This window comes from Helicoverpa zea, chromosome 4, assembly GCF_022581195.2.
Source record: "Helicoverpa zea isolate HzStark_Cry1AcR chromosome 4, ilHelZeax1.1, whole genome shotgun sequence".
Lineage (NCBI taxonomy): Eukaryota > Metazoa > Arthropoda > Insecta > Lepidoptera > Noctuidae > Helicoverpa > Helicoverpa zea.
The window spans coordinates 3,106,520-3,133,204 of NC_061455.1; the positions used below are offsets into that span (position 1 = coordinate 3,106,520).

The window sequence follows — 26,685 nt, forward strand, 5'->3', positions numbered from 1 at the left end:
TACGTTTTGGGGTAATGGGGTTAAGGTTTTGGGTATTTTTTATTCCAATAAAACTTTGTGTCATTTCAAGCTCAACTGTACGTACTGCTTAAAAAATGCAAATCATTCAAGGGCCTTTAGATTTTTATCTACTCCTACATCGAATTACGCATGACAGCTACAACAAAACAGTAACGAAGATACTGCTTAGCTACTAGCTCGGCTCAGCGCATGAATAAGTCACACAATTAGGTCCCAATGGCCTACCAAGCCCGGTTCTCGCGCCAACATCATAAACAAAGATTGCAGCTCATTCCCAACTTATGTACCTTAAGCACGCTATCCTCCATATTATTCTCGAACGATAAATTTATATCTTCGCACCCTGATGCTGCTTTGTGCAAATCGAACATCGATGATTTATGAACAATTATCGATTAATTCAAGCAGCGGTCGTAAGTTTAATCGGGATTATTAAGGACTCGATCCGAGTGAGCAAAACGACGGCATTTAAATCATTTGATGGCTCAAAAGCTTCCTCAATTAACACTCTGCTAATCGTTTTATGGAGATTTGAATGTGGATTTTGTTATTCAATTACGGTACAGTACTTTGCAATTATTGGACTAACATTTCTATCGTTGCTTACCGAGTGTCTTTTTGCTTTTGATTCTATAGCAGTCATTCCATAGTTTATGAATACGTATAATACACATAATGGGATAACTTACCAGAAATGCAATAGAAGGTAAGGTGGCTACAACGAGTACTGTATAGAAAAGTACAAGATATAAGTACTCATATACTCAATTGGATCCTTCTGGATCTGAGCGCACTACTGTATTCGTACCAACCCACCCATAGTAGGTGCATATAACTCATCGATTGTTGCGGCGACCGATCGGTTTTTTGTTGACCAAAATGGGAGCAATACTCATCAGATAGCGTTACAAAAAGCCGATGACGGCCGAACACAAAGCCGCCACCGTCTCACCTCGATTACGGTCTATGACAACGCAGTTTGTTCAGAACAACACTCCATATTGATCCAAACATCTCTTCTATTTTGCTTTAGCTTTATTAGATTTTTTGTTCAGCGATAGGACTGAGTAAACGCCCATTACAACTCGACCTTTTATTACCAACATTTTCTTTGTACGCGAGGGTCATCTTACACTGGGAGGTTGAAGTAGTGGGTACACCAACTCCCGTCGCGCGATCTATGGCATTGTATGGCCGCGCCTATCTCAATTGTTAGTTTAATCGAGCTTTTTGTAATCACCGTTTGGATAGTGAATGCAATACTTCTAATGATGGTCTTAAGTTCGGTAAAAAGTGAAATGGAATTTTAAAGAAAAAAACTATTGTCTGCGCTTACACAAGTTTGCGAGTTGCGCTTTAGTTTGTTAAAATAAAAATGCTTTAAAGATAATTTCATAACCATCTTCGGTGCAAGAAATCAATATCATCATTTCCTTTAAGCCTACACAAACAAAAGAAAACCAAACTCTTCATCACATTAATAAGACGACCCACACAAAATGCACCATACTTTCAAATTATATTGTACTAATAGTTAATAATAAATAGTTTAATTTTAACATCGTGATCGTTTACTGGGTCCAAACGTTTTGGTGGTCTAATGGGTCCAATAGGCAATGGACCACCCGGCAGGTTTAACGTAATAATTGTATCATCATACAAGATTTATAATGTTACTGATTGACATGTCTTGTTTCATCTATCGGCGGTTATATGGCCTGATTTTAGTTGATTTTATTAAGGTAGCTAAGAGGCTAATTTCTTGATTAGAATCCAAGAAGTATGTCCAGTGTAAAATAGAGTTTATGCAAATCTATGATCTGTGATTCTAACAGGTACAGTTTTGTACATGGTAACCAATATGTGTATATTATGAAACCCAAACTATTTCTATCATCTTCGCGATTCAATATCAAGGTCAGCAGTTTAGGAGCCCAAAACTTAAAGTAGAATGGAATGCCTTGAATTTATTAATATGACAAATGAAAGAGAAGAATGAAATCATAAAACATATTGCAATGATCCCAAAAAAAATTACATTAGTGTAAAAACAAGGAGCAGGTGTACCTATTTGTGATATCTTTGACTATTAAAGGAAGCGTAGCTAAGGGAAACAAACTTGCAAATAAGGCTAAAATGTATGATTTCGTGACCCTACGTCCATTAGCAATGAGTATGATCATGTCCAAGATCTTTAATTGCCACCTAAAGTTTTTTGTTTTCAATCGGTTATAGCACAGGATTGCAAATTCTAATGGTGATAATTCGCCCACTATCGCATTTAGAACTAATACTGATTTAACTGAACGGTGGGCGTATGGAAGTGCCCTTAGATACATAATGCGAACATTATCATGCTAATATTGTATCTAATGTATTGCTACTTACTGAATTGTGGAGCGGTTTTCATATTGCATTGGTTTCTATGAATACCACTCAAGCCTTTAACATGAACATCGCACTACCGCGCGGTCAAGCGGTTGTCTTTTGTTTGCCGCACCGCGGTTTTATGCGGTGTCATGTGATGATTGTCATTACGTTATTGTTTTGAAACTCAGGAACATTTTTTGACTTGGGAGAATTTAAAATTTTCGATAACTATGCTCCCGTCTATGCTATGATATAAACTCGTATTTTAGACATTTATATTTATGTGTATGTTTATTACAAGAGTATGTTAAAGTACTGCTTAAAACCGAGGCTAGAACAATATGTTAAACCTGAATTTTTGTAGTGGTTTTTACCATCGCTTGAGGTAAACTATATTGAGAAATATGTACCTATATCCCCATATTAAAATTACCGTTTCTGGACAACAATTTATTATGTAATTACTCTAAATAAAACTACCAACAAACAACTCCGAAAAACATACTGTATCATTACACAAAAACATCGGTGCCCAAGTGAATAGCATTTATCATCGTCATTAGAGAATCGTTATAAATAAATCAATAAACTTTAATTTATTAGCTTTGACGCGGTGAAAGTTTAATGATTATGTCAGACACTATTTACTAGAGCGGCTTATGTAAAACATTTTATATTACCAACCAATTTATTTATATAATTAATTGAGATTCCGCTACTTGTGCAATTTGAGTTTTTTGGTCGTAATGATGTTACTGTAAAAATAAGAACAAATGATTTATCTTCAGTCAGTGTTATTACAGAAGCGCTGTAATTTTCTACAATATATGATGAAATATCTTTTAACCTAAAAGAGATTTATATACCTACACTGCCACTGCTGGGCACAGGCCTCCTCTCTCACAGGGAAGGTTTGACCATTAATCACCATGCTTGCTCAATACGGGTTGGTGATTTCAGACTTTAGAGTCTTGAGGTAAGAATAACATAAGGTAGGTACACTTAGCAGCCAAAATGACTGATATAAATTATTTATCAGGATACCTAGTGAGTCTAGTGGTATTTTATGGTCATCTAACTAATTAATTTGAGCTTTAATGGGCTAAAGTTAGGCATAGATAAACTATGTGCGTCACTAGACATAAAAAATATATATTTATTTAAACCAAACTAAAGTTTTACAAGTCTGGATATATTTTTAGCTTATTAGGAATAATTTATGTAAACCGCTGTCTATTCCTAATATATTAATGGTATTTAACGACAATTTAGTCAAATGCTGGTAAATCAATCTAAGCATTCAAAATTATTTATAAGTATTCACTTGGTCTAGTTATCAAAGACTCATTTCTTACTGAAAATTATTCTTACAATACATATTTAACGCGTCTATAATTTAGATATTATCTCAACTTCTTTAGCCCACAATCCCATCGGATGCCCACTGAGCAATAACGCAATCACAAATCACATCGCCAACCAAATAAAATCGAAGTAATAATAAAATCTAACAATAAATAACGTTCTACATTGAATTTCCTCGGCAATGAAATGTTGGTATGGCTTTTATCGGGACCGTGGTTCATGTAGCGTCCCACAGGCCACGGACACTCCACGGCAGCAACAATTAAGTCTTAATACACTCCAGTGTAGTTGTTTTATGCAAATCAGCTGAGGGCTTGCGTGTAGAACGCCCACTCGCTTCGAGAGACTTCTAAATATAAAGCAGATAGTTTTAAATTGCGATTAGTTTTGCCGGTTCCACGCTGGTCTGACATGACGCGTGTGTGAGTGGAAGTAATGACGTATGGATGATGACGTCATTAAGTCATGTTTTATGGCTGTATTGACTTGAGCGTGGTTTTACGGAGACAGTTTATTGTGCTGTCGGGTAAGTTGTCGCTTCTAGCCTGTAACGCCTCCTCGTATTTGCCGATGGATTTGTAAGGCTACTTTGAATGGTTTGTTACTTGAGAATCAAATAGGTTTGAAGCACATCGATATTTAAAACGACATCTAAATCAAATATAAATAGTAGGGTAGTTTGTTGAAAATTATCATCATTATTTTTTCACAAATATCCGTAAGTTAGTGAAAATTAAAGCGACAGTATTATGCTGTAATATAGGTCACTCATTTTTGGGGACAAAAGTCACGTAAGATTCGACATCAACTCGGTTCTTCTCATATCTCATGCATGAGGCCATCTTTTTGAAACTTTCAAGAAGGGTGACATTTCATAAGAGCCTGCAAAAGCATGTTTGAAATAGAAATATTTGACTAGTACTATTGTGACTACAAAGCTTGGCTGGTTCGTGTTCGCTTGTGTGAAACCTATTTTGGTTACCTATCTCTCGAACATTTAAGCCTGATGTTTGTTCTTAGTATGTGTTATTTGATATATATATTTTTTGATTATGGAGACATTTAGGTTTATTCGTCTTTAAAAAAATCATCAAGCAACTTATATGTTAGGGTATAGATAAATGAAATCCAGATTAAATAATAGTAATTTATTTATTGAAATACTTATCTAAAAATATAAATAATATTCATAATTTAATAATTCGTTGCGTGTAAGGTTTCTTAAGCTATATTTACAAAATAATGGACGGCGATGTAAATCACAATATACGTACACAATGTAGGTATATTTTTAGTAATTTAATTGTTATTTATTTATTTACAATTATTTTAATTCTACATAACTCTATGTAGGCAGAGGCTGAAATCTTCAAAAATAATGTTAATTATTATTTTAAAGTCCACAATCAGTGGGTATATATTCTATATACCTGCTAAAAAGTGGCGTAAAAATATTATTTTGAAGGCAGAATAATTTAGATTTAAAAACGTTTATCAAAAAATATAATCTTGATATTGAACCTTAGAACTTTATAATAAATAGCAAATGCTAAAAGTAATTATAACATACAAATGTTACTCTATACATTTATGAAAAAAAAGTGTTTGCTTATTTAATTTTCCAAAATACTAAATTTAATATAAAAAAAAATACTTTACACACCAAAATTAAGTTATCAAAAACCATTATTTACACTTAGTAAAAAAATCTAAATAATAGAAAACCCCCAATATTACTGATTCTTTGACCCCTATTTTAATATCATAGTGAAATAAGCAAATCATAAATACAACTTAAATAGTTAACACTTATAACTAATTAGTCTAATATCACACTTTTATATTTCGTAAGACAGTAAAGTCTCGAATATAAAAAAAAAATGTTTTAATGTATCAATACTTGATAATAAAATGTATACATATATTTTGTTTTCAGGATTCAAGTGGCATCCCTCGCACTGTTCCTTTGGTGTTTGGCTGTAACAAAATAAAGAAAAAATATTAAAAATCAAGAAAAAAAAAAACCAGTATGTATGTCTTAGTGTTTGATTGTAAAGGCAACATTAACTATAGATACCTACTACAGGCAGGTAGTTTATATGGTAAAAAAATGTAGCCATATAACTAAAAAAAATCTCTAAAATGGCTTATTTCGATTTTCTACAAGCATTAAATCCAAAAGTTTTTATAATTTACTGATACACAATGTTTTAGAGAAAATACTACTGAACACTACATGATATAAAAAAGGATAGATCTAAAAACTTTGAATTGTTTTTGTTTATTATTTACTAATATGTACTCATTTTTAGCTACTACTGCGTGTGTATACCTAAGTTACTACTAAGACAATATTTTTCAAAGGAAAATCAAAGACAAAAACTCACCAGTATGCAAGAACAGATGATTCTTCAGGTTAGTATGCTTGGAGAAGCCTCGGGAGCATATGTGACACTTGTAAGGCCAGGAGCCGGAGTGCACGTACATGTGAGACTTCAGATCTCCCGGCGTGGGGAAGGACTTCGAGCAGAGGCTGCATTTGTGGGGTTTCTCCTGTGGAAGAAAATTTTAGGGTTAGAATATGTACACTTTCTGAGGGGATAATTCTAGAAAGGGACTTCGCTGTAGAGCTGTCCATGTTTCTTGCTTGTGCTTTCTTATATCAAACTAAAATAGTGAGTAGGGCTTATTATACTTCGAAAGTTTCATGAGAGGTTTGCTTTGGAAGAAACAGTAAAAGCAAACCCTGTAGTTTGATAAATATAATATCTAGAACAAAAATATGAACATGCATTATCGATTTACAGATATCTCAAAATCCACTGGTAAGCTAATACAGTCAACTAGGATATTCTATATAGGATGACTGCTAAGAATGCATATCTTGGAACAGACCACGTCCTTCACAGCAGACGCTCAGGAAAGCCATTAGATAAAATGCAAGTCACGGTCAAGTACTAAAAGGATTTAATTTTCTAGGAAGTAATGCGTAGCTACATACTATGAAGAAGAAGATTGAACAGCTTATGCTTGAAATCCTATAAAGACGACTTAAAACTTCGCAGTTGTTCAAAAATAAAACAAGACATGAAGACCTTAAATCATAATTTTAGTACCCCACTCAGAAAAATAATTACTACCGAATTCATTCCAAATCAATAGCTTGTAAGACTGACTCATAAAACTCACAATAAAGATCCGAATAAAAGAAAAAAATCGATACATTTAAACAATAAAAGAGCTAATAACACTCATCTCGATTAATAATCAAAGTCATGACATTGCACATTGAGCGCAAATGAATTTATAATGAAGGATGCTCGATGCTCGCTCAAACCTGTTGAGTCCAGCTATTGTGGATCAGTCAGTCTTGATATTTGGAGTCACTTTATGTGCAAGTATCAACATTATAAAGAAAATTGCGATGAAACACAGTTTGGCGAAGAACCTCTACATTTTATGAAGAAAGAAATCCTGCAAATTCGACATTACCGTTTTATTTTATACTGATGAAGATATTGAAAATCTTCTTACCATGATGTACCTACGTTCCCCTTTACCGTGTGAGAAAAGGCCTGGGCCCAGCAGTGGGACGATAAAAAGGCTGTAACGTACCTACGTTTAAATTGAGCCATACTTGCCAAAATATTTCATGATAATAATCTACTAATTTCAGAAGCACCAACAAATCTATAGGTCACTGCACAGTAGTACATAGCTACTATAAAACTTCATTTTTTGTCGCACTCATAATGGGCCCGTCACTAACCGCGGTAGCATTAGTCGCGAGCATGCGAGCAGCCTAACACGCGTTACGAAGCAGTCATTACGAGACATTAGGCTCGGTGGTAATGTGCGCACGAGCGACGCGATTGTAGTCGCATGACATTCGGAAAAAGAAATGTAAAAGAAGTTGGTACGTGTTGGCTACTTAGAAATTCCTGCATATTTTTCCTGTATTGGTATCGTGATATTAAGCTCAAAAGAAGTTTATGACACCTTATGCTATTAATATGATGATTTTTATGATCTTTTGCTAAAAAAAAAGGTACTTCAGAGGAAACTTTGTTTTCTTAGACTCAATAGAAGGTGATTGAATATGCATCCTTCTCCGTGTGAGAGGAGGCCTGTGCCCAGCAGTGGGACGATAAAAAAAAGGCTGTAACAGTTACACAATATGCAGGTACCACAGATCATTTTTGTTGGGCATGGATATTTACCGTTACGTACCCGTAACGTAATAGTCAAAGCTACTAATTAACATCACATTAACAACACGAAAAAAAAGAACAACACTTTTCAAGTCAGCCGCAATAAAAAAAACGTATGTCTACTGATGATCCGTAAAACAGTGAGCGTGAAGAACTGAATACCATATCGTCATTCCATGCTTCCCATACTACTAAATGACCATTTGTTTTTATGGTAAGAACGGTCAAAATAATTTTGTGGTCACCAAAACATTCAATTTGAACGTTCAAAATACTTTAATACTTTTAGTCGTCGGTTTGTGGATGGGTTCAATTTTGTGGTTGGGCTGACCGGTGCCGGTGTGACGGTGGCTTGGATTCGGGAATATGGCATGAAGAATTAAATTTTTGGGTCTCGTGGATATAGGTAGATTTAAATCGGTTCTACTTTTTACTCAACCGATCGACGACTAAAATTTCCTACAAGAATATACTAAAATCTCAAATAATAAATTAGTCACAGCGACTGCTTTTCTGACCTCCTCAACGCAATAGCCTTAGGTAAGACTGGTAGTTAGAATTACTGGCTTCTTACTACCTAAAAATGTGTGAGTCATCGGATACGTTCATTATTAGCGGTTGGATCAGACAGCTGTTTGTCAATTAAACATTTTTAAATTTCGATCTCGAAATAATGTACACATTGAAATCTCTTTCGTAAATGCCTTATCTACATTATTAATTACGTCTGCGTTTTGTTATGTGTAATTTTGTCACGACATTTAAAGAGAAAGTTGAACCAATACCATTTGTATAATAAATGTTAAAATAACTGTTTTTAAAATGCAATCAATTAATTTGAAAATCTAAAACAACTTTACGACGAGAGTTTTATTACTTACTAGCTTTTGCCCGCGACTTTGTTCGCATGGAATAGTGACTTCCGGCATATTTTTGGTTTGACCAATAGATGGCGCTATATGTCCGGAATATATTTTTTTTTTTTTTTTTTTGAAATAAAAACTATCCTATGTCCTTTCTCAAGTTCCAAACTATGTCTGTACCAAATTTCACACAAATCGGTTCAGTAGTTTAGGCGTGAAGAAAAGACAGACAGACAGACAGAGTTACTTTCACATTTATAATATTAGTTAGGATAAATAGACTTTGTTGAAAATAAATCATTAAAGTATTCAATGTTCGCACGACATTCAAATGATCGTGATCGGATTGGTCAGAAGTCGTGAAAATAAAGTTTGTTGCAAACAAACTTTATGTTGTTTGCACATCTATTTTTAAGCAGAAATAAAAAAAATCATTATTTATACCTATTTAACAAAAACGAAAAAAAATACGTGGTCTGTTTTCGAAATCAGCGGTAATCTGCAGTAATTCCGACCTGCAAATAACCGTTATAACTAGGTTCTTCAATCATCTTAAAATACCGCAAATAATATCCATCTAAACGTGATATATCGTATTCAAAATCATATATAACACTATTATATGCCATAAAACTTAGTTCTCAAATCGAAACCATCAAATCTTTTTGTTCTAAACTTTATTACCGTCTTTTCAAAACAATATATCAAAAACTTTAATTAATTCTAAAATAATTTCCTGTACGTAAAAAAACTTAATAAAGATACATCCTAGAAGCGTTCCCATTAAATTTTTACTCGCTAATTCACACCAATCTACGAACCCTATAATTTTGATTAGGATTCTAAATTAAAAAGGCAGCAATGGGTTGGGCTGTGAGCGTTTCGAATAGCCATCTCCTTGTGGGCGGATTATGCAGTAGCTCAATCAGGGAGCAAAAAAACGAGAACCGATATTATACCGACCCTTCTCGCTACCGAATATTGCAACATATAAATCAATAAACAAAGACCCATTAGTTGTCTGACAATTTCCTTTGGATAAATCACGAGGCTGGCAAAAAACCGGCCGTCTCATCTGTACTCCGATAATGAAGGAACGTGGATTATTTATGACAAACGATATTGCTTCGATAGTTGGTATATTTCTTGTGGGAAAAAATACAATATTTTGATTGAATGAAAGTATTGTTTTTGCTATAAAGTGAGTTTGAATGTTTTGTAAATGTGAAGTGTGAACCACTTTTTTAATTTTTTTGTATGAAAATAACTATACATCATCAATCCTTATATGGCAAAACACTCAGCTTAAACTTTTGGAAATTACCAACTTTCTATCGCAATGAATGTCACGACACTATTTCAAAGCTTCACGTGAATACCATAAATTACACAGTTTGTTAGTAAAGCTTCTATAATCAGTTCTGTATTGACATTCATAATCTCACAATTAACTTTTTTGTATTAAGTAAAAGACAATATTTTTTATTTGACTTAACAAAATAAATTGTTCCCAATTAAAATTAAACCAACAAAATGAAACACGATGATTAATACCGTGTCAAATGTACAACATGTCCCTAAACACCGTGACCACTTAAAATTAACGTTTTAATACCGTAAAATTCTCGATGTTCGAATCGCACAATCGATCAAGCAGTCCTTACGGCTTGTATCTCGATGCAACAGTGACGTATGGCGTCTCGATACGCCAATACCGCGTTATGGAAATCGAATGCAAATACGCTGTGCTTCGGTTAATTTAGCTAAATAAATTGTTGCTGAATAACCGAAGAGAACCCAAGAAGGTATTTCGGTATTGATCTCGTTAACGTTTATTCTCGGTAGTCAGGATATGCGTGGGTTTATAAAAAGTGGTGCGGTGTTCTGTTATCTATTTTGTCGAAGTGGTTATTAATGCCACTGCAGTTTATCATTAAGCGGTGATGAAAGAAAAAAACACATCTTCTCAGAGTTCAAGTTCAATATTGTTTCATCTATAAGAATACTATTTTTGGGAGAACAAATTTACTACGCACGTGATTTATTCAGAAAATAAGAGCAGCCATAAAGATGTCTTAGATATTCAGCCTTTGAAATTAAATTATAGTACTTTCTTGGTACCTCTATTTTCTAAATCAATTAATATCTTAATCCAGTAATAACTTATTTTTTACTGTTCACAAAATAAACCAAACTTTGTGCCGGACAAAAACAATTTACGCTAAGAACCTTACAAAATAAACATAGGGACATTAGCGTTCCCAGCCAATATATCTCACTTATTTTTCCCCTCACAAAACAGAAGCAATACCGGTTCAAACACTTGATTTACTAGACGAGCAATCAATTCCTTAATCGAATAACCCAAAGCGAAAACCCGTTTCAAAATAACAAAGTTATGAACTGAGTACTATCACAAAATTACTTATAAATATTAATATATTCTATGGAGAACTAATTAATAACCACATAGCCAATTATCTGGGGATTCAGTTAATCAATATTGTGGTGTCGGACCAATCGTTGTCAAGACAAGAAGTTAACTAATTGGTACATAGTATATCTTAGAGGGCTGTGTTATTATGAAGCCCTTATTCGTGGTTCGGAACGGGTTCACTTTGGTTTATTGCAGACGGTTTTGGGTTCCGTAAGTGTAATTTGAAATTATGGTAATTTTTTTTAGGATTATGTATGTTATTTTGCGTAGGACGTCCACCAACGAGGTGGACAGACGACCTTATAAAGGTCGCCGGAAGACGCTGGATGCAGGTCGCTTCCAACAGGTATCTGTGGAGATCAAAGGGGGAGGCCTATGTTCAGCAGTGGACGTCCTATGGCTGAGATGATGATGATGATGATGTATGTTATTTTGAAGGATGAAGGCATAAAAAATATATTTTTATGTCTTTTTTCAGGTTATGGTTATGGTTGTTTGTTTTTTTTTTAAGGTAGAAAAGGACACAAGTAAATTCCTAGTTATATAAGGCGGTAAGAAGAGCTTTTACACATCCTTGTGGATTTTGCAAAGTATGAATCATGAGTCTATCTTAATCGGATCTCCTACCAATTAATTAGTGCCAATCATTTACGCCACTACAGTTTTTTAAATCTTATCATACATCTCCACTTAAAACCTTATCAATCTAAAACAGATGCAGAACCCTCAAACTATATTCCTTTAACAGTATCATTTCTAATAGCAAGCGTCCATTAATTTAATAAACGCTATTAATTGACAATGTATGCATATTTATTGGTTAGGCGGCCATGATGGGCGATTCTGCGTTCGCGCACAATTGTGTCTTTGCGTGTGCATAACTTGACGTAATAGGGTGTCCACTAGTTGCTATGATTTGTGTATATGGAATTAAGTCCTATTTATCAAGTTTACCGTTTAGGTTCGTACAAAAGGCGAGATTTAAACTACTTATGAATTTGGCTTTAGTTGGAGTATGTTCTTGTTTCTGGTTTAGAAATGTTATAGTTTATATTTGAATGTGAATTAAGTGGAACGGTGAACATGTTTTGAGACTTTCCTATATCTCTAGCGTTATAATTTATAAAGAGTTTGTGATTTTGTGGTACCTAATATCTGGACTGATTACGAAAATTCTTTTACAGATAGAAAGCTGTGTTATACAAGTGTTATTAGCTATATTTTGTTCAAAGTAAAGAAGTTCTCCCGAGATGGCAGTAAAATCGACGGGAACAGCTAGTGACGTTATGTAATCATACTTGTACAAGTTAAAATAATTTAAAATGTTTGTCGCTAACTACTTAATGAGTTCAACTATTATTATATACTACGAACACTTCCAATTTCTACATCAGAAGCGATACAGTACTCCGCTTAAAAGGTCACATGCGCGCCATTAATTTCAGCTTATCTTAGGAACGGTAATGCATCTACAATGCCTCTAGTATTGCAGATATCTTTACACAAAACAAATAATGTGGCGAAAGCAGATTCGACATTTAATGACAAAAAAATAAGGTTAGCCTTTTTCCTGCGGTGTCACCCGCGTCCCGTGGGAACTACTGATAGCACCAGGATAAAATATAGCATATATTACTCGGGAAGAGTATAGCTTACGAACAGTGAAATCATTTTTCTAATCGATTCAGTAGTTTCGGAGCTTTTAGGGAACAAAACAACAAGAATATGTTTTCTCTTTATTATGAGTGGTATCTAGAGAGATAGTGCCGTCAATAACCTCAGTGTGAATCCTCCCTAACCAGGCTATTTCATTAAGTCACCTCCGTGGAATAATTTAATCAGTACAGTCCACAGCAAAAGAAGGATAAATAATGATTGATAGTGCAGACGGTCAACAGATGCAATCTACCGCTGTGCCGGCTAGCGTTATTTTTCTTTTTAAACATGAACGTTTAATCTCAGGAATGAATGGACTTGTTTATGTACTCGTATGGTAGATGGGGTAAGCAGAAACGAAGGTGGAACTAGTTTTGATCGATCTGCGGTAAAGCCGAAAGGGTTTTGACAGGCTGTATGTATGGTTAGTAATCTCAGAATTGCTGAAGCTGTTTTGAGTATCTTTTGATCTGTATGCGATTTTGTGATGGTATGTCGTTTTAATTTATGGGAAAAGGATATAACATTTTATTTTTAGCTTAGATTATTAAGCGAATGAAGAACTTAAAAGTAAAATACCTAATTTAATACAGTAAAATAAGTGCTACTGTTGTAAACACAACGATAATTCAAGCTCCCAATAAATTAATATCAAACGAACGCCATAATTACGACATCAAATAAAAAAGATCAACAAACCCGTGGGCGGTTGATAAGGGCTGTTTACTATACCAACACAGATGAAATTTAACTTTGATGTCTTTGTAATACAGTTGAAATTTGGTCAGCATATTGTGCCATATAAATCATTTTAGGCTGATTGAATGGCAGCCGAAGGTATTAACAAGATCTTGAATATTCATTTTGAAGTTGTCTCGTGTTATCTGCAGGCGAGACATACTCTCGCGGCATTATTAATTTATTAGCTTTTTTATAGAGTTGGTGACACAACTGGTCGGCAATGATTGTCATGTGAAATGGAACATAACTGAATAAGTTTATGTGTCAAGTGTGTTTTTGACAGGAGATAGTTTGGTTTGAGATCAAATGACTGTGTTATAAGAATGGAGAATAATTTTTTCTAAAAAGGTTATAAAAAATGACTTCCATCGCCACAATTGATCATTTAGAAGCGGTAATATAATCAAAATAAATTTTGAAATATGTACTATGGCGATTTGTCAACCACATCGCAAGACTTCCCTGACAATACCTATGAGTCAATACTGATCCACAATAAAATTACACACACAAATGTTACAGTAACAAATACTATTAATAAACCTAACAAATACGGATGTAAAGACCATCTGACCTTAACGACTTTACGTACTCAGTATAATAAAGTAGCAATTATTATCATTGCAGACACCCAAGTACATATTATACTGCATAACAAAATGTCAATCTACCGTGACAGCGTCCCATAACAATAGGCCATAATCACTGATAGCCATTATAAGGAAAATCAACCATAATTGACACATCTGCAAAAGGTTTTTTACACATACACAACTGAAGCGGAAAGTATTAGCTGCACGCATTTCTTTACCCTATAAAGAACCAAAAAAAATCCAAGATGGCGCACGTGTCTTGATTAAAATGAATTATGATTGTTCGTTACAACATTGGGTCATTATTTGTAAATCAAGTGTATCTGGCTGACAATTGTCACGCGATGTACGATAGTTAGGGTGCGTCTACACGGTGCTTGTAGCTGGAGCAAGTTAACATGCGCAAGTGACCCGCGCGCTCGCAACTGAGCACGAGGGTGGGTATTTTGCTTCTGGTATATTCGCGAGTCGCTAGATCATCATTATTATCTCACGAGCCTTTACCCAACTATGTTGGGGTCGGCTTCCAGTCTAACCCGATTCAGCTGAATACCAGTGTTTTACAAGGAGCGACTGCTTATCTGATCTCTTCAACCCAGTTACCCGGGGAACCCGATTCCCCTTGCTTAGACTGGCGTCAGACGTACTGGCTTCTGACTAACCGTAACGACTGCCGAGGGCAATGACAGTCGCTAGATCCGCACGTTTTTATAATGCATGTAACCTGCGCATGAGTATCAACATGCGCACGCTATTTGCACCGTGTAGACGCACCCTTAGTACACTGTAGGTCAGAAAAAATGCACCCGGATCGTTTGTGCAATAATTGTAATGTAAATGAAATGAGCTACTGATGATTGTGAGGTGAAATTGTTTTGTACATCTGTTATTTCATTTGTTTATTTTTTCTTGTGTCTGGATTTGCCATTATGGTTCTTTGATGGCGTTGTATATAATTTAAGTTTAAATTATATACAATACGAACTCATGGTTTCGGTACACAATTTTTTTTTACATTTAATTGACTTATCAGAGTAATTATAATGACAGTGATGTAAACATTGCTGATTATTTCATACTTTCCTGTAATAAATTTAGCCCTACATTACATGACAGAGACAAAAATCTATTCAAGAAACAGATGCAAAACGAAAGCTATGTATTTATTAATACTTGATCACATAACCGCGATAAAACCCGTGTAATACATAAAGTTCGATATCAAAGGCGGCCTTTTACAAATCTTGCTACGAACAGTTACTCATAAATCGATGCTTTCTCATATATTCTCATACAAATCGTAAACAATCCCATAGAAACGTGTGGCTCTTTCATTTTGTGAATCATTAAAATGTATAAGTTAGTGATTTTGTGATTACAGCTGTTTTACTATTGAACTATAACTTTGGTGATGTTGTGACAAGATAAAGCCTTGAAGAATGTATGGTGTACAGCTAAGCTTTGGCTGGAAGTATGGGAACTTTGAGTAGGAAAAAAGGAAAAGTAAAATTAAACTAAGTAAATAAACGTGCTTTTACGGATAAATTACAGGATGCTTAAATAAACCATTATAACTATTTTAAGTAACATTAATACTAAACAAAAAATTCAATATATTTCTACTTACAAAGTAAACAATAATAGAAAAGATGAAAACAGTAAATGAATTGACGTGTGATGTGTCAACAAAAACACTACACAATTAGGTGCGATTACGACATAAGTACAATATTTATTAAGATGTTTCCTCTAACGGTTGTTTCGAAGTTTGTTTTATGTGCATACGGACAAACGATTGGAGATTGGCCCCCAATTTCTAACTGACATCAAAAAAAGCTGTACTAGTTTAAATTGTCAACTGGCCACGCTGTTAATTACTTTAGTATAGGCTCGGAGACTGAGTTACAAATATTTTATCTACTTAATCCATCAATTAGATGAAGCAATGTGTCTTAAGTTGACACCTACTTTTCATTAACACTGTTTTATCTATTTCAGATTATTATTTTTCAATATGTTAAATTTCATCTACAGTTATAAAACTAAGTTTTATAATAAATAGATATATTAATAGTATTCTCAAATTATAAGCACTAGTAAATACTAAATGCATGCTCAACCACCAATTTTATATGAAGGCGTGTTAATTATAGCAAAATTGCTATACCTTTATGCCTTCAATTTTCAGTAGAAATTACTTTCAAACTCAATTTACTAAAAATATTACTTATTTAGGCTATGGTAATGTTTAACGCCCCTGTCTCTCAGACTATAATATTTTCAATCGAATCGAACAGACCCGACAAAGTCGACAGATATAGACATAAACTAGTCGCCATATAACGCCCAGATTTCATTATTCGAAAGTCTTTGGTAACCAATAAAAATTCATTAAATCGACTTCCTGTTAAAACAAGTGGAATTATGATTCTGATTCTTATTTTATAGGTATGGATATAGATGAGTGTGTGACGTGGGCCTAATTATGTGGTATGGAATGTTACTCTCGCCAAATTATGGTTAAGCTTGTTTTTTATTTCAATTAAAGATTTTTACCGTTCGATTCTTATGTGTGATTATGATCGAGTTGTGATTAGACTAGATTTTTTTGTTTGTATTGATAGGTCACTTATGGTAATAGACCTGAAAACATGTGAAATATGTGTTTTTTAGTAATTTGTTAGACTCTGGTAGACCAAGTCACGTAAAACAATTGTAGTTGTCATGTGACGAATGTCACGCTAAGATTGGGCCAGTCTACTTATCATTAATTTTGAAGCAAAGCACTCAAAAAGTACCTACACAAAATTGCAAATTAACAAGACTACTTATAAACTCCAAAAGAAATGACCACTAAAACATCCAATATCGAAATGTCTTTCACTATCTAACCAGTAATTGCACAAAAGACCGTTTTTAACCGATTTTTAAGACCCTTATTAGGGCAGGTGCACACAACAGGCTACGCACCCGCCACCATAAGTTTTTTAATGAGATTATAAAAGCATAAGGTATCGTAAAACCTTGTATTCCGGACAAATATATTTTATTTGAAAATAACACATTGTAGAGCATTCTTTACCTAATTTATTAGGAGTTAGACAGGATAAGAGAAAATCAAATGACTTAAAAATTAACAGCTGTCTGATAAAATTGAGACACTTTATATAGCTGATATCAATCTTACTAAAAAATTAATTTGATAAATCCAATCATTTCTAGACTATTACCTAGACCAGTTTAATGGCAAACTTCTATTGTAAATCAATTTATTACACCACAAAATAGATCTTATTAGCGTAGTTAAGTATTTATATTATTATACGAAATCATAATATCCAGTTTAAAATAACTTAATTAAGTTATTTCCGAGCTAAACTGCAATAAGTGGTCTAGATTTTGACATTAAAAATAAATCTTCTTTTATCTGAAATTACCGAAAAAATATCTAAGTATCGTATCACCTGTTCATTTAGAATATCGTTATAAAAATCGTGCAGGAAGTGTGCCATAGATAATACAGATGCCACCTGTCATTATTACGATTCTACTTTATGGGATCGGGTTTGGTTTGTCTATTGCTCACAAATCGTTGGTCTGATAGTGATCTAATCGCATTAATAATTTTAAACTGATGCATAAAAATGTATTTGAGTTTTGCAGTGAGTGTGAAAAACCTGATATTTTGTCGTTAAAGGTGTTACTTTAATATCATATTCATGACTGGCAAGACCATTCATGCTTCATCGGTATTTTTGTAAAAAGTAAGTTATATTTCCTGCAGTTTCACCGTCACGTCCCGTGGAAACTACTTCCACCAAACTAAATATATACTTTACTAAACCGAATATATGTATATAAATGGCCTATGTCACTCGTGGATAATGTAGCTTCCAAACAGTGAATGATTTTTTCAAATCAGCTCTGTAGTTTCAGGCCCAACAAAACAAAAGTCCTCTTTATAATATTACTATAGATTTTACAAGAGTAAGACTGTTTAAGGAAGTGTAGTTAAACAATGTTTCTATAAAAAAAACATTGTCTACAATGGGTAGGCAAGTGTCCGTCGGCGGAGGTCGCAAACGCAAATCACATTCTGATTTGAGACAACTACCAATCTTATTGGCTCCTTGTTACTCAAATTGTGTGGTCCAAGTTGTAAGCGACAGCGGTTTCTACTTGAATTGTTCACTACCTAAATAGTGAATAATGATGTAACAGTTTTTATTTCATTTCCCTGACCATTATTTACGACAAATAAGGTCATGTTGCATATTTTTCAACTGAACATTTTACGCAATTTTTTTTGAAGAGAAAAACATGTTCCATTTACCTAATTCAACACCAATATTTTTTACAGATTATGGATTTTAACAGCAATACATTAGACTTGATTTCTTCCCTTCGAAAACCTCCATAGTTACTGTAAAATATACCTCTAAATCGCTTTACTACTACAAAATGGACCACAACCTTCCGCTTTGTGCGGCAACCAATTGTAAGGACGCAACACTGTGACAGACGAACAGACAGACTGACAACAAACAAATAACGAACCTCTAACGAGTGGAAAAGTGTCAAGCGCACGCGCAGATGACCGCGACTTGAGGAAGGACCGTTTTACCCAGGGTGAGGAATGGCAATCCTGTTTTACGGTTGTTTCCAATAACCTATCTGATGATATGCTTTCAGGAGATATAATTTTGACATTGGTCAAGGTACATTGTGAAATTCCTATCTCTCAAATATGGGAAATGATCGTTATTGGTTACTGCAGCAATTGATAAGTGCAAAATTGAGCTATTTTAGTGATCAGTCGAGTGAATAATTTTAAGCATGTTAGAAAAATGTATCAACTCATTCCTACATAGTTTCAACGGATATCTACCAAATGCTTGCGGTGATGATGATATTTTTTGTTAATTTAGGAGGACTGCAACTGTAGTAAGCCGATGTTGCTATCTGCTTGCCTACTTCAAAAAAGTTTTTTGATAAGTATCGATTTTATCGGCACACAAATGCTAAGATTACAGTACCGATCAAAGATCCATATGCACCCTTCTATCTTTTGTTTTTTTTTATTTGTGTTCTACTTTTAAAACGTCACTAAAAAGTTTGTGTATCATAGCCAGAAAACCAATGAGGCGACAATCTGATAGTCTTTTTTTTCTTAAAAGGTGAAGTCGGTTATAGGTTGTCGGCTGTCGGGATTTTAGTGTGTGACAGGTGATACTGGTCGGCAATGTGACGACGTAACACACCTTTGGAATATATTAGGTGGGTAGGGCTTGTATTACATACATTTGATTCGTGACACCAATACTGAAATTATATTTTTTTAAGTTTTACTTCTGCTTTATTTCGTAGAGAAAATCTATAGGATTAAGTACTGTTAAGTCGAGAATAGAGCTGTTCAAACTAAAAACATAAACAAACTTCACACAATTTTCATAAAGCCGATATAAACAAAATCCTGAAAGGCTCATACATAAGAAACCAAAGCCATAACTAGCCCATAAAATATACCTACCAAACTCCTTGCTATTGTGTATCACTCGATTCCATCAAGCTATTGTGAAGGCTGCATTATTATTTAGCTTTCCTATACTTAACTAGCCGTCCAGTACTGTCCAGTTTAATTCAGCGGCTCAGGGCTTGACAGCTGAAAAGATCCATTTTACGAGGTAGAATGGCCGATCGATCAAAGAACGAACGAAGAAAGGATGGTCTATCAATTTTCTTTACTTGCCCATGTTCAAATACACAGCTAATCTAGATTTTGATTCCAATAAATTGGAAGGAATTTTGAATTTATTTGAACAGGTTATATTAATTAATTTTAATTGCTCTGTTATTTTCGATATTGGTTCAGTCTGTATTAGGTTTTTAATTGACAAATTAACAAGTTCTTAATGAAATTGCTTTCGGTTCGATAAATGATTTATTAGCGAACTTTTGTGCAAAAATCACTCAACTTTGTTTAAAAAACACAGTGTTTCAAAAACGTTTTAGGTGGGGGGCGAAAACGTTTTTAACAGACATCCAAAAATGGTGGTTCCCATGGAGTTCACGGACCGTATCGTAAGCAAAAGACGTTGCTGAAGACGCCAAGATCATCAGACCGTGGACATATAGTTCACACGATCGTATGTGAACCTTTGAAACGCCACCTTAGAAAAGGTCGTAAGTATCGGGCCCGAATTTGAATATGGAAATAAAAATAATTTGTAAAAACTATCTGAAAAAATAAAAAAGTTATTTTTTCAGTTTTTCTTTTTTATTTCTGAAACAATGTGCATAGGTATAAAAATAAACAAAATATCAAAGAAAGAATATGTTTTTTTTTTCATTGTATGGAACTTACGCCCTTTTGAACAATAGCACCCATCCGATCGTTTCTCGAGTCTTTTGTTTACGCACGCAAGTATGATTTTATATCAAGATCTTTATCTGAAATTGAATTAATTGCCGTGTTGTTTTCATGAAATCTTGTCATTCTGGTTTACGGGTCATAAAATGAATATACCCAGTACCTACCTAATTAAATCTGCTGATTTAGGAGGAATTAAAAAACACATAAGTAACCAAAAGACTGAAATAAAACAATTAAGATAACCTTCATTACTCGTATTTCAAAATCTTTAATCAAGTAATTTACTCAATTAAATAAATTTCTTTAATCTAAATCAAAAAACAATCAAGAGCAAACAGAGAAAAAACAAATCAAAGAAAGTAAGCCATCCTTAAAATTTATTGGATCGCCTTTCACGGTTTCAGCATTGTTTCATACCGTCGATACATCACATGTGCGTCACAGTCATTGACTGCAGAAGTTCTCACGGTGACCCGCAATTTATTGGCCCTAACTTTACCGTAACTACCTGTGACCGCAGGTGCGTCTTAAGAAATAAGGGATGTAGATCGGGAGTTTGGCCTTTTTTTTGTTTTTATTTCTTTTACTTGTTTTTGTTTGGTTGGGTGATGTATGGTTTTTTGATGATGAAATCTATTAATGTAATTTGTCACACTGTATAGATAGAAAATATTCCACATTTTGGTTAGACGTCTGGTGAAAAGGCATTGAGAACCATGTGTTTTTACATAAATATCGTACACATTTAAAAAAATTTAAGTCAAAGCTGTGTCATTAAAGTTCGCAATACTACACCTATTAATCTTCTTCCCAAAGAACAGAGGTTTCCTTTTTTTATGTTGGTTACCTAGGTTTTTTTCATATTTTTTTTCTAACTTGTTTGTGTCAGCCCTGTGTTCAACCACCGTGTACACTTGTGTGATTTTCTTAAGTCGCGGACACATTAGGTCATAGTTAAATAAGTAAAAACTTAAGGTGGGGCGTTATGGGAAGTGAGCACGGTAACTCCACAGTATTATATGAGGCTTTACCGAACCGTAGTATAGCACTTTGGTATATTATCATCACTTAGAAACTTACTTATTTACGAGGAGTATTTATGTAAGAAGCAAATATGTTTTCTTGGTGTTTTTTGACGTGGGAACTGGCCTTTTTATTTTTTGATTTGGTTCTGATAAATAATCATATACTAAAACCATTGCTGTTTTTATTTAACATAGAGATTTATAAATGGAAATGTCCTAATGAAAGTGCTCAATAGTGTTTAAATGAAATCATTTTTATGCAGGTTCTTACACTTTTTGTTAGTTCAAACACCATTTTTTTATTTTTTAATAAATATTATTCAAAAGTTTTTCAGTTCACTTTCAGCCGTCATTTTCATTTAGCTTAACCGACATGGTCAGAGTAAAGCAGCTACGCAATTGTTTCAAACAATGTTAAGTAACCACCTACGTAAGAAGTTTTTATATGCAACAGGACTATTAATTTTATTGTACATTACACCACATCACGGAACTATCTAAGATTACAACAATACATTGCACGCGAGATCTAGAAAAAAAAACAACAATTATAACCATAGACAAGTCACAGCTATGAAAAAGGATGCGTTCATGTGAATTATCATTAAAAAAACTGTAATGGACCTCATTGTTTAGATCTCAAGGATAAAACGTTTTTTTTTTTTTTTATTGGATCTTGCGAATGTTTCTGCAATCGATGTAGGATTCCATAATTGCTAGGTAGGTAATAATATGCCTTACTTATTCATTATGCTTGTTTATCTGTTTCAGTGTTTTATCTAAGACACGTTATTTTCCAGTACTGAAAAGTTTATAATTTCTACTTCATAATTATTAAGGAATTGGCCTACGTCATTTTGATTATAAAAATGGACTAGGCCTGGTGACTGACTAGTGGGATAACCACACAGCACCAAGTGGGACAGTATGTGCAGCAATAATTTATATGGTCATGCTAAGTATGTATGAATATATGAAATAAATTATGGTCAACTTATTTATTACCATTTTTGAATGGGAATATAATAATAATAATGTCCTTCAAGAACCTGAAAACCATAATACATAATTCTTGACACAAACAATACCAGTTGACGTCAATTAAAACAAAAAATATGCAAATTTTGAATAAACAGCTTCATTGTTGAAATCAAATAAATTTTGAAAATGAGGCACCTACTGTATACCAAAATATAATTTATCTGCCATTATAAGATGAAAGATTAATCTGAACATCAAAAAATTATTCGTAAACAATTGTGTAATATTGTTCCGGAGGTATATTTTAAAATTAGTAATAGTTCCTTCACCTTACAAAATTTATAAAATCCCTGAAAAGTATTTTCAAAGATAAGTTAAGTATTTTTTAATTACTGCTGCAATACAAAAAAAAAACACTTTAAATTATGCAATACTAAAAAGCGTATTTGTCAATTACTAAGATTTTCAGAGTGTCTTCAATTATCCGTGCAACATAGGAAAAACAATATCAATATGCAACTCCTTGCCAAATGGATCATAGACTCCTTCAAACCAATCCCTAAGCAAAATCGAACGTGCAATCAAGTAAAAAAAAAAACTGGAGTGAATCAACGCAACCTACGACCTATTCCCACGTCTATGGTCCGGTGGGCATGACTTCTACGGCCGGTTGCGCACACGCAGAACTGTGTGTGAACTATATAACTTGAGACCAAAACAAAGGAGGTATACTGATCTGGGAATAGAGTTATGCTTTAGAAGGTGGAATAAAATCATATTGTAAGATGAGACTGGTGAGGCCATTTTTGGGAGAAATTAAATCTAATGTATATTATAGAAAAAAAGGTGGTATATTCAACTTGAATGAATTTTATAGCACACATGAGAGATGCAGGGAAAAATGAAAACGTAGCAAAATTTTGATCAAAAACACGTTGATTTCTATGTTCTAGCCAAGATGGTCAAGCATAACAAAATATTTCTCACTTTTGCCAGCGGTTTGATCTGTGTTCCGTGGAAACTAAAACACGCACCCGAATAAAAGTACCATAGCCTTCCTCGATAAACGGGCTGTCTTACACTGAAATAATACTTCAATCGGACCAATAGTTCCTGAGTTTATCACGTTCAAGCAACAAACTCTTCACCTTTATACCTCATTTTTATTTTTTTCTTTATTTACCATGACTTTTCTATAGTTTTTTAGTAGATAACTTACCTTTATATGCGTCATTCGATGGTAATACAGGTTGGAGCTGGCAGTGAATCGCTTCCCGCAATGTTGGCACTGATGTGGTTTCTCTCCGGAGTGTATGCGTCTGTGGGTGTTCAGGCTACTTGATGTGCTGAAACCCTTGTTGCAGACCATACAGACGTGGGGTTTTTCACCTGGGAATTTTGAGAAAGTTTAGCGATTCTTTTGCAATGGGTAAGGTTATAAAAAAATGAAAAGTTATTCTACAGTTACAAGGATTTGACAACTTTGGTACTAGACTTTTTTGGAAAGAGATCTTAAAAAACAATAATAAAATTAATGTTATTAACCGTAACAAAAAAAAAAAGTTACGTTTTTTTTTAAACCTTGTTTTTTTCTAAGTAAGGGTGAAACGAACTCGATACTTTTAGACTGATAAGGTTAAGTAACGAAATTAATGACTTTCAAGAGACTTGCCTATCCTCACAGATTTTTATTTTAAACGCAATTTTACAAACAGCAATAAAGTTTGTAATACAAGTTTTCTAAACGAACATATATAACAAAATTTTAAAGCAATAAAATGCTACAAATCTAGTCGATGTTAATGTAACAAGAAATGACAAGATGCTATATTACGGTAGTCCATTCCTTCGTTAAAAATTATTTACGATAAACCCATATTGATTTGATTACTTTAATTAAGAAACGCAAAAAGTTAGCGATAAATTATTAATTAATTTAATTTCTACACTGGATTCAGAATCTGGTCTAGTTGAGAAAATATTTATTTTCAATTTGCAATTATGAATAAAATTATTTATTTATATGTTTGTATGTCACAAATAAATAAGCATTTTCAAAATACCATTTCTGAGATTAATATTTTTTTTTATAAAAAAAATAATTTGATAAAATTGCTTCAGCCTATGACTTGGGACCTGTAATACCAATCTTATTTAATCAGGACCAATTAAATCAATATTTTTAAATGATGTGCCCGAATTGCTGGTGATCGACTCGTTATTTATTTTAATGCGAATTAATATTCATTATAATTATTTTAATAGATTCTAAAATCTTAAGCAGGAAAACAACATGCAAAAATGTTGCTTGAACAAGTAAATTGTGGTCAGATATAAAGAAAAAAAAAAATGTTAGTTACTATTAAATATTTTTGATTATGTAGATAAATGTCTTACCAGTATGTGTTCTCATATGCCGTTTTAATAAGGAAGGCCTATCGAATGCCTTCCCACAAACTTCACAAGGTAGCAACGCTCTTTCAGACTTCGCTGGTCTTCTTTGGATTTTTGGAGTCATATCCAGGAGTTCATTTGATGAACCGGCTGATGATGACGTTAAGGAGTCCCCTGATACAGACTTGTGTTCATCTTCTGCACCAGAAGGAGGGGAAATTGGAAGAAGGACTCTTGAAAGGAGGGATGTGGATAGGTCTAACGGTGAATCTGTGGAAGAAAATAATTATTTAGAAACAAAATTATAAATTCAAAGAATAAAAACAGTGCAATTTGGACTAACGATCTCTCCATCATCTGTCGATCAAAAGAATTAACCCACCAATACTTTTTCAACCGTCTTTATCGACATCCATCTGTTGAATTGAAAATTATTCCAAGTCCACAGACGAATGCCGCTATATTTAAAGAGCTTTATTTTTCTCACGAAGGGTGAACGCATTAAACAGGTTGAAACATCAACAACAATCAATTTTATAGATATCACTCAATCAGGCTTCATTATCAGATATTAAAATATATTTTTATGCTAACAAGCCACAAATCTTTTAGATTCGGCTTCCTTAAGACGATTCACATCATAATTCATAAATTCTCCGCCGTCAACACACAACATCATAATTATCATTCTTCAAAATTGAATATTTTCACTTTATTGATATTAGTTTCTCAAAGTCTACTATCGATAAAATTCCGAATCGAATTTTACGGTGATTAGACGGCCAGTGGGCGCTTTTTATAATTCAGATCGAATGTTTTTATATAATTCCAATCAAGCAAAAATTTTTAATGAACCAATTTTATTGACAACCGTAAATTTCGCTATGGATCTTTGGACAGTTTATGTTTATGGAGACCCGTCTCAAAATTTCTTTGCTACGATTTAATTGGCGTTCCCAATTCCGACTTTTACTATTGAAGGTTGATCTTCAGTTGTTCGCATTGAAGTTTCCGCGGAATTATAATGGATTGCAATAAATCTCGGATAGTGACGTCGAATGGCATGGATTAATTAGCGGCGTGTTTGTGTTCTAGATCAAGGATAGGTTGTTTCTTTATCCGTTGTAAGGGTAGGTGTATTTCAAGATGGGAGGATAGAAAATGCTAGATATGGAGCGGCGACTGGACAGATGGGGGACGATAATATCTCTCGCTAGTCGACTGTCTACGCTTCGTTTTGCCTACTTTATTTGCGTAGTGATGTACAACCTTATAGGATTTTAATTTATTTATTCAATTACGTGGCCTGAGATAGAAAATTGAACGTTTTTGTAGAGTAAGATACTGTGTGAATATAAAACTAATCGTGAAAGATGATGAGACAACTTGTAGAAAGAATTTTATAAATTACGAAACTAGCATTTAACACCGAAAATAAAATATACTGATTAAAGAAAGCTTTTCGTACCTACTCGAAAGTTTTCTGAGGCTCAAAAAAATAGACTGTTTGTTGTACGAATAGATTCTGTACTGAATACAAACATATCTTTAAACTAAAGGTTAAAAGCTAAATGATATACAAAATCTGTGCGTTAGAAAGTTCGGAGCTTTAAAAAAACACTATGTTTTTCATTTCTTTGTTCCTTCAATAAACA

At 33.7% G+C, this 26,685-nt stretch overlaps 1 protein-coding gene across 1 annotated transcript in view; it reads right to left on the reverse strand.

Moving 5' to 3' along the window:
• Window positions 1–4,889: 4,889 nt before the first annotated feature.
• LOC124630084 (zinc finger and SCAN domain-containing protein 21-like) overlaps window positions 4,890–26,685 on the reverse strand; it is a 67,437-nt gene continuing 45,641 nt past the window's right edge. Inside the window, exons 4-7 of the mRNA XM_047163808.1 lie at window positions 25,034–25,300; window positions 23,856–24,025; window positions 6,144–6,309; window positions 4,890–5,733 (exon numbers count right to left, since the gene is read on the reverse strand). Of these exons, the coding sequence (XP_047019764.1) occupies window positions 5,696–5,733; window positions 6,144–6,309; window positions 23,856–24,025; window positions 25,034–25,300 (641 nt within the window). The 3' untranslated portion in view covers window positions 4,890–5,695. The remainder of the gene's footprint in view (window positions 5,734–6,143; window positions 6,310–23,855; window positions 24,026–25,033; window positions 25,301–26,685) is intronic.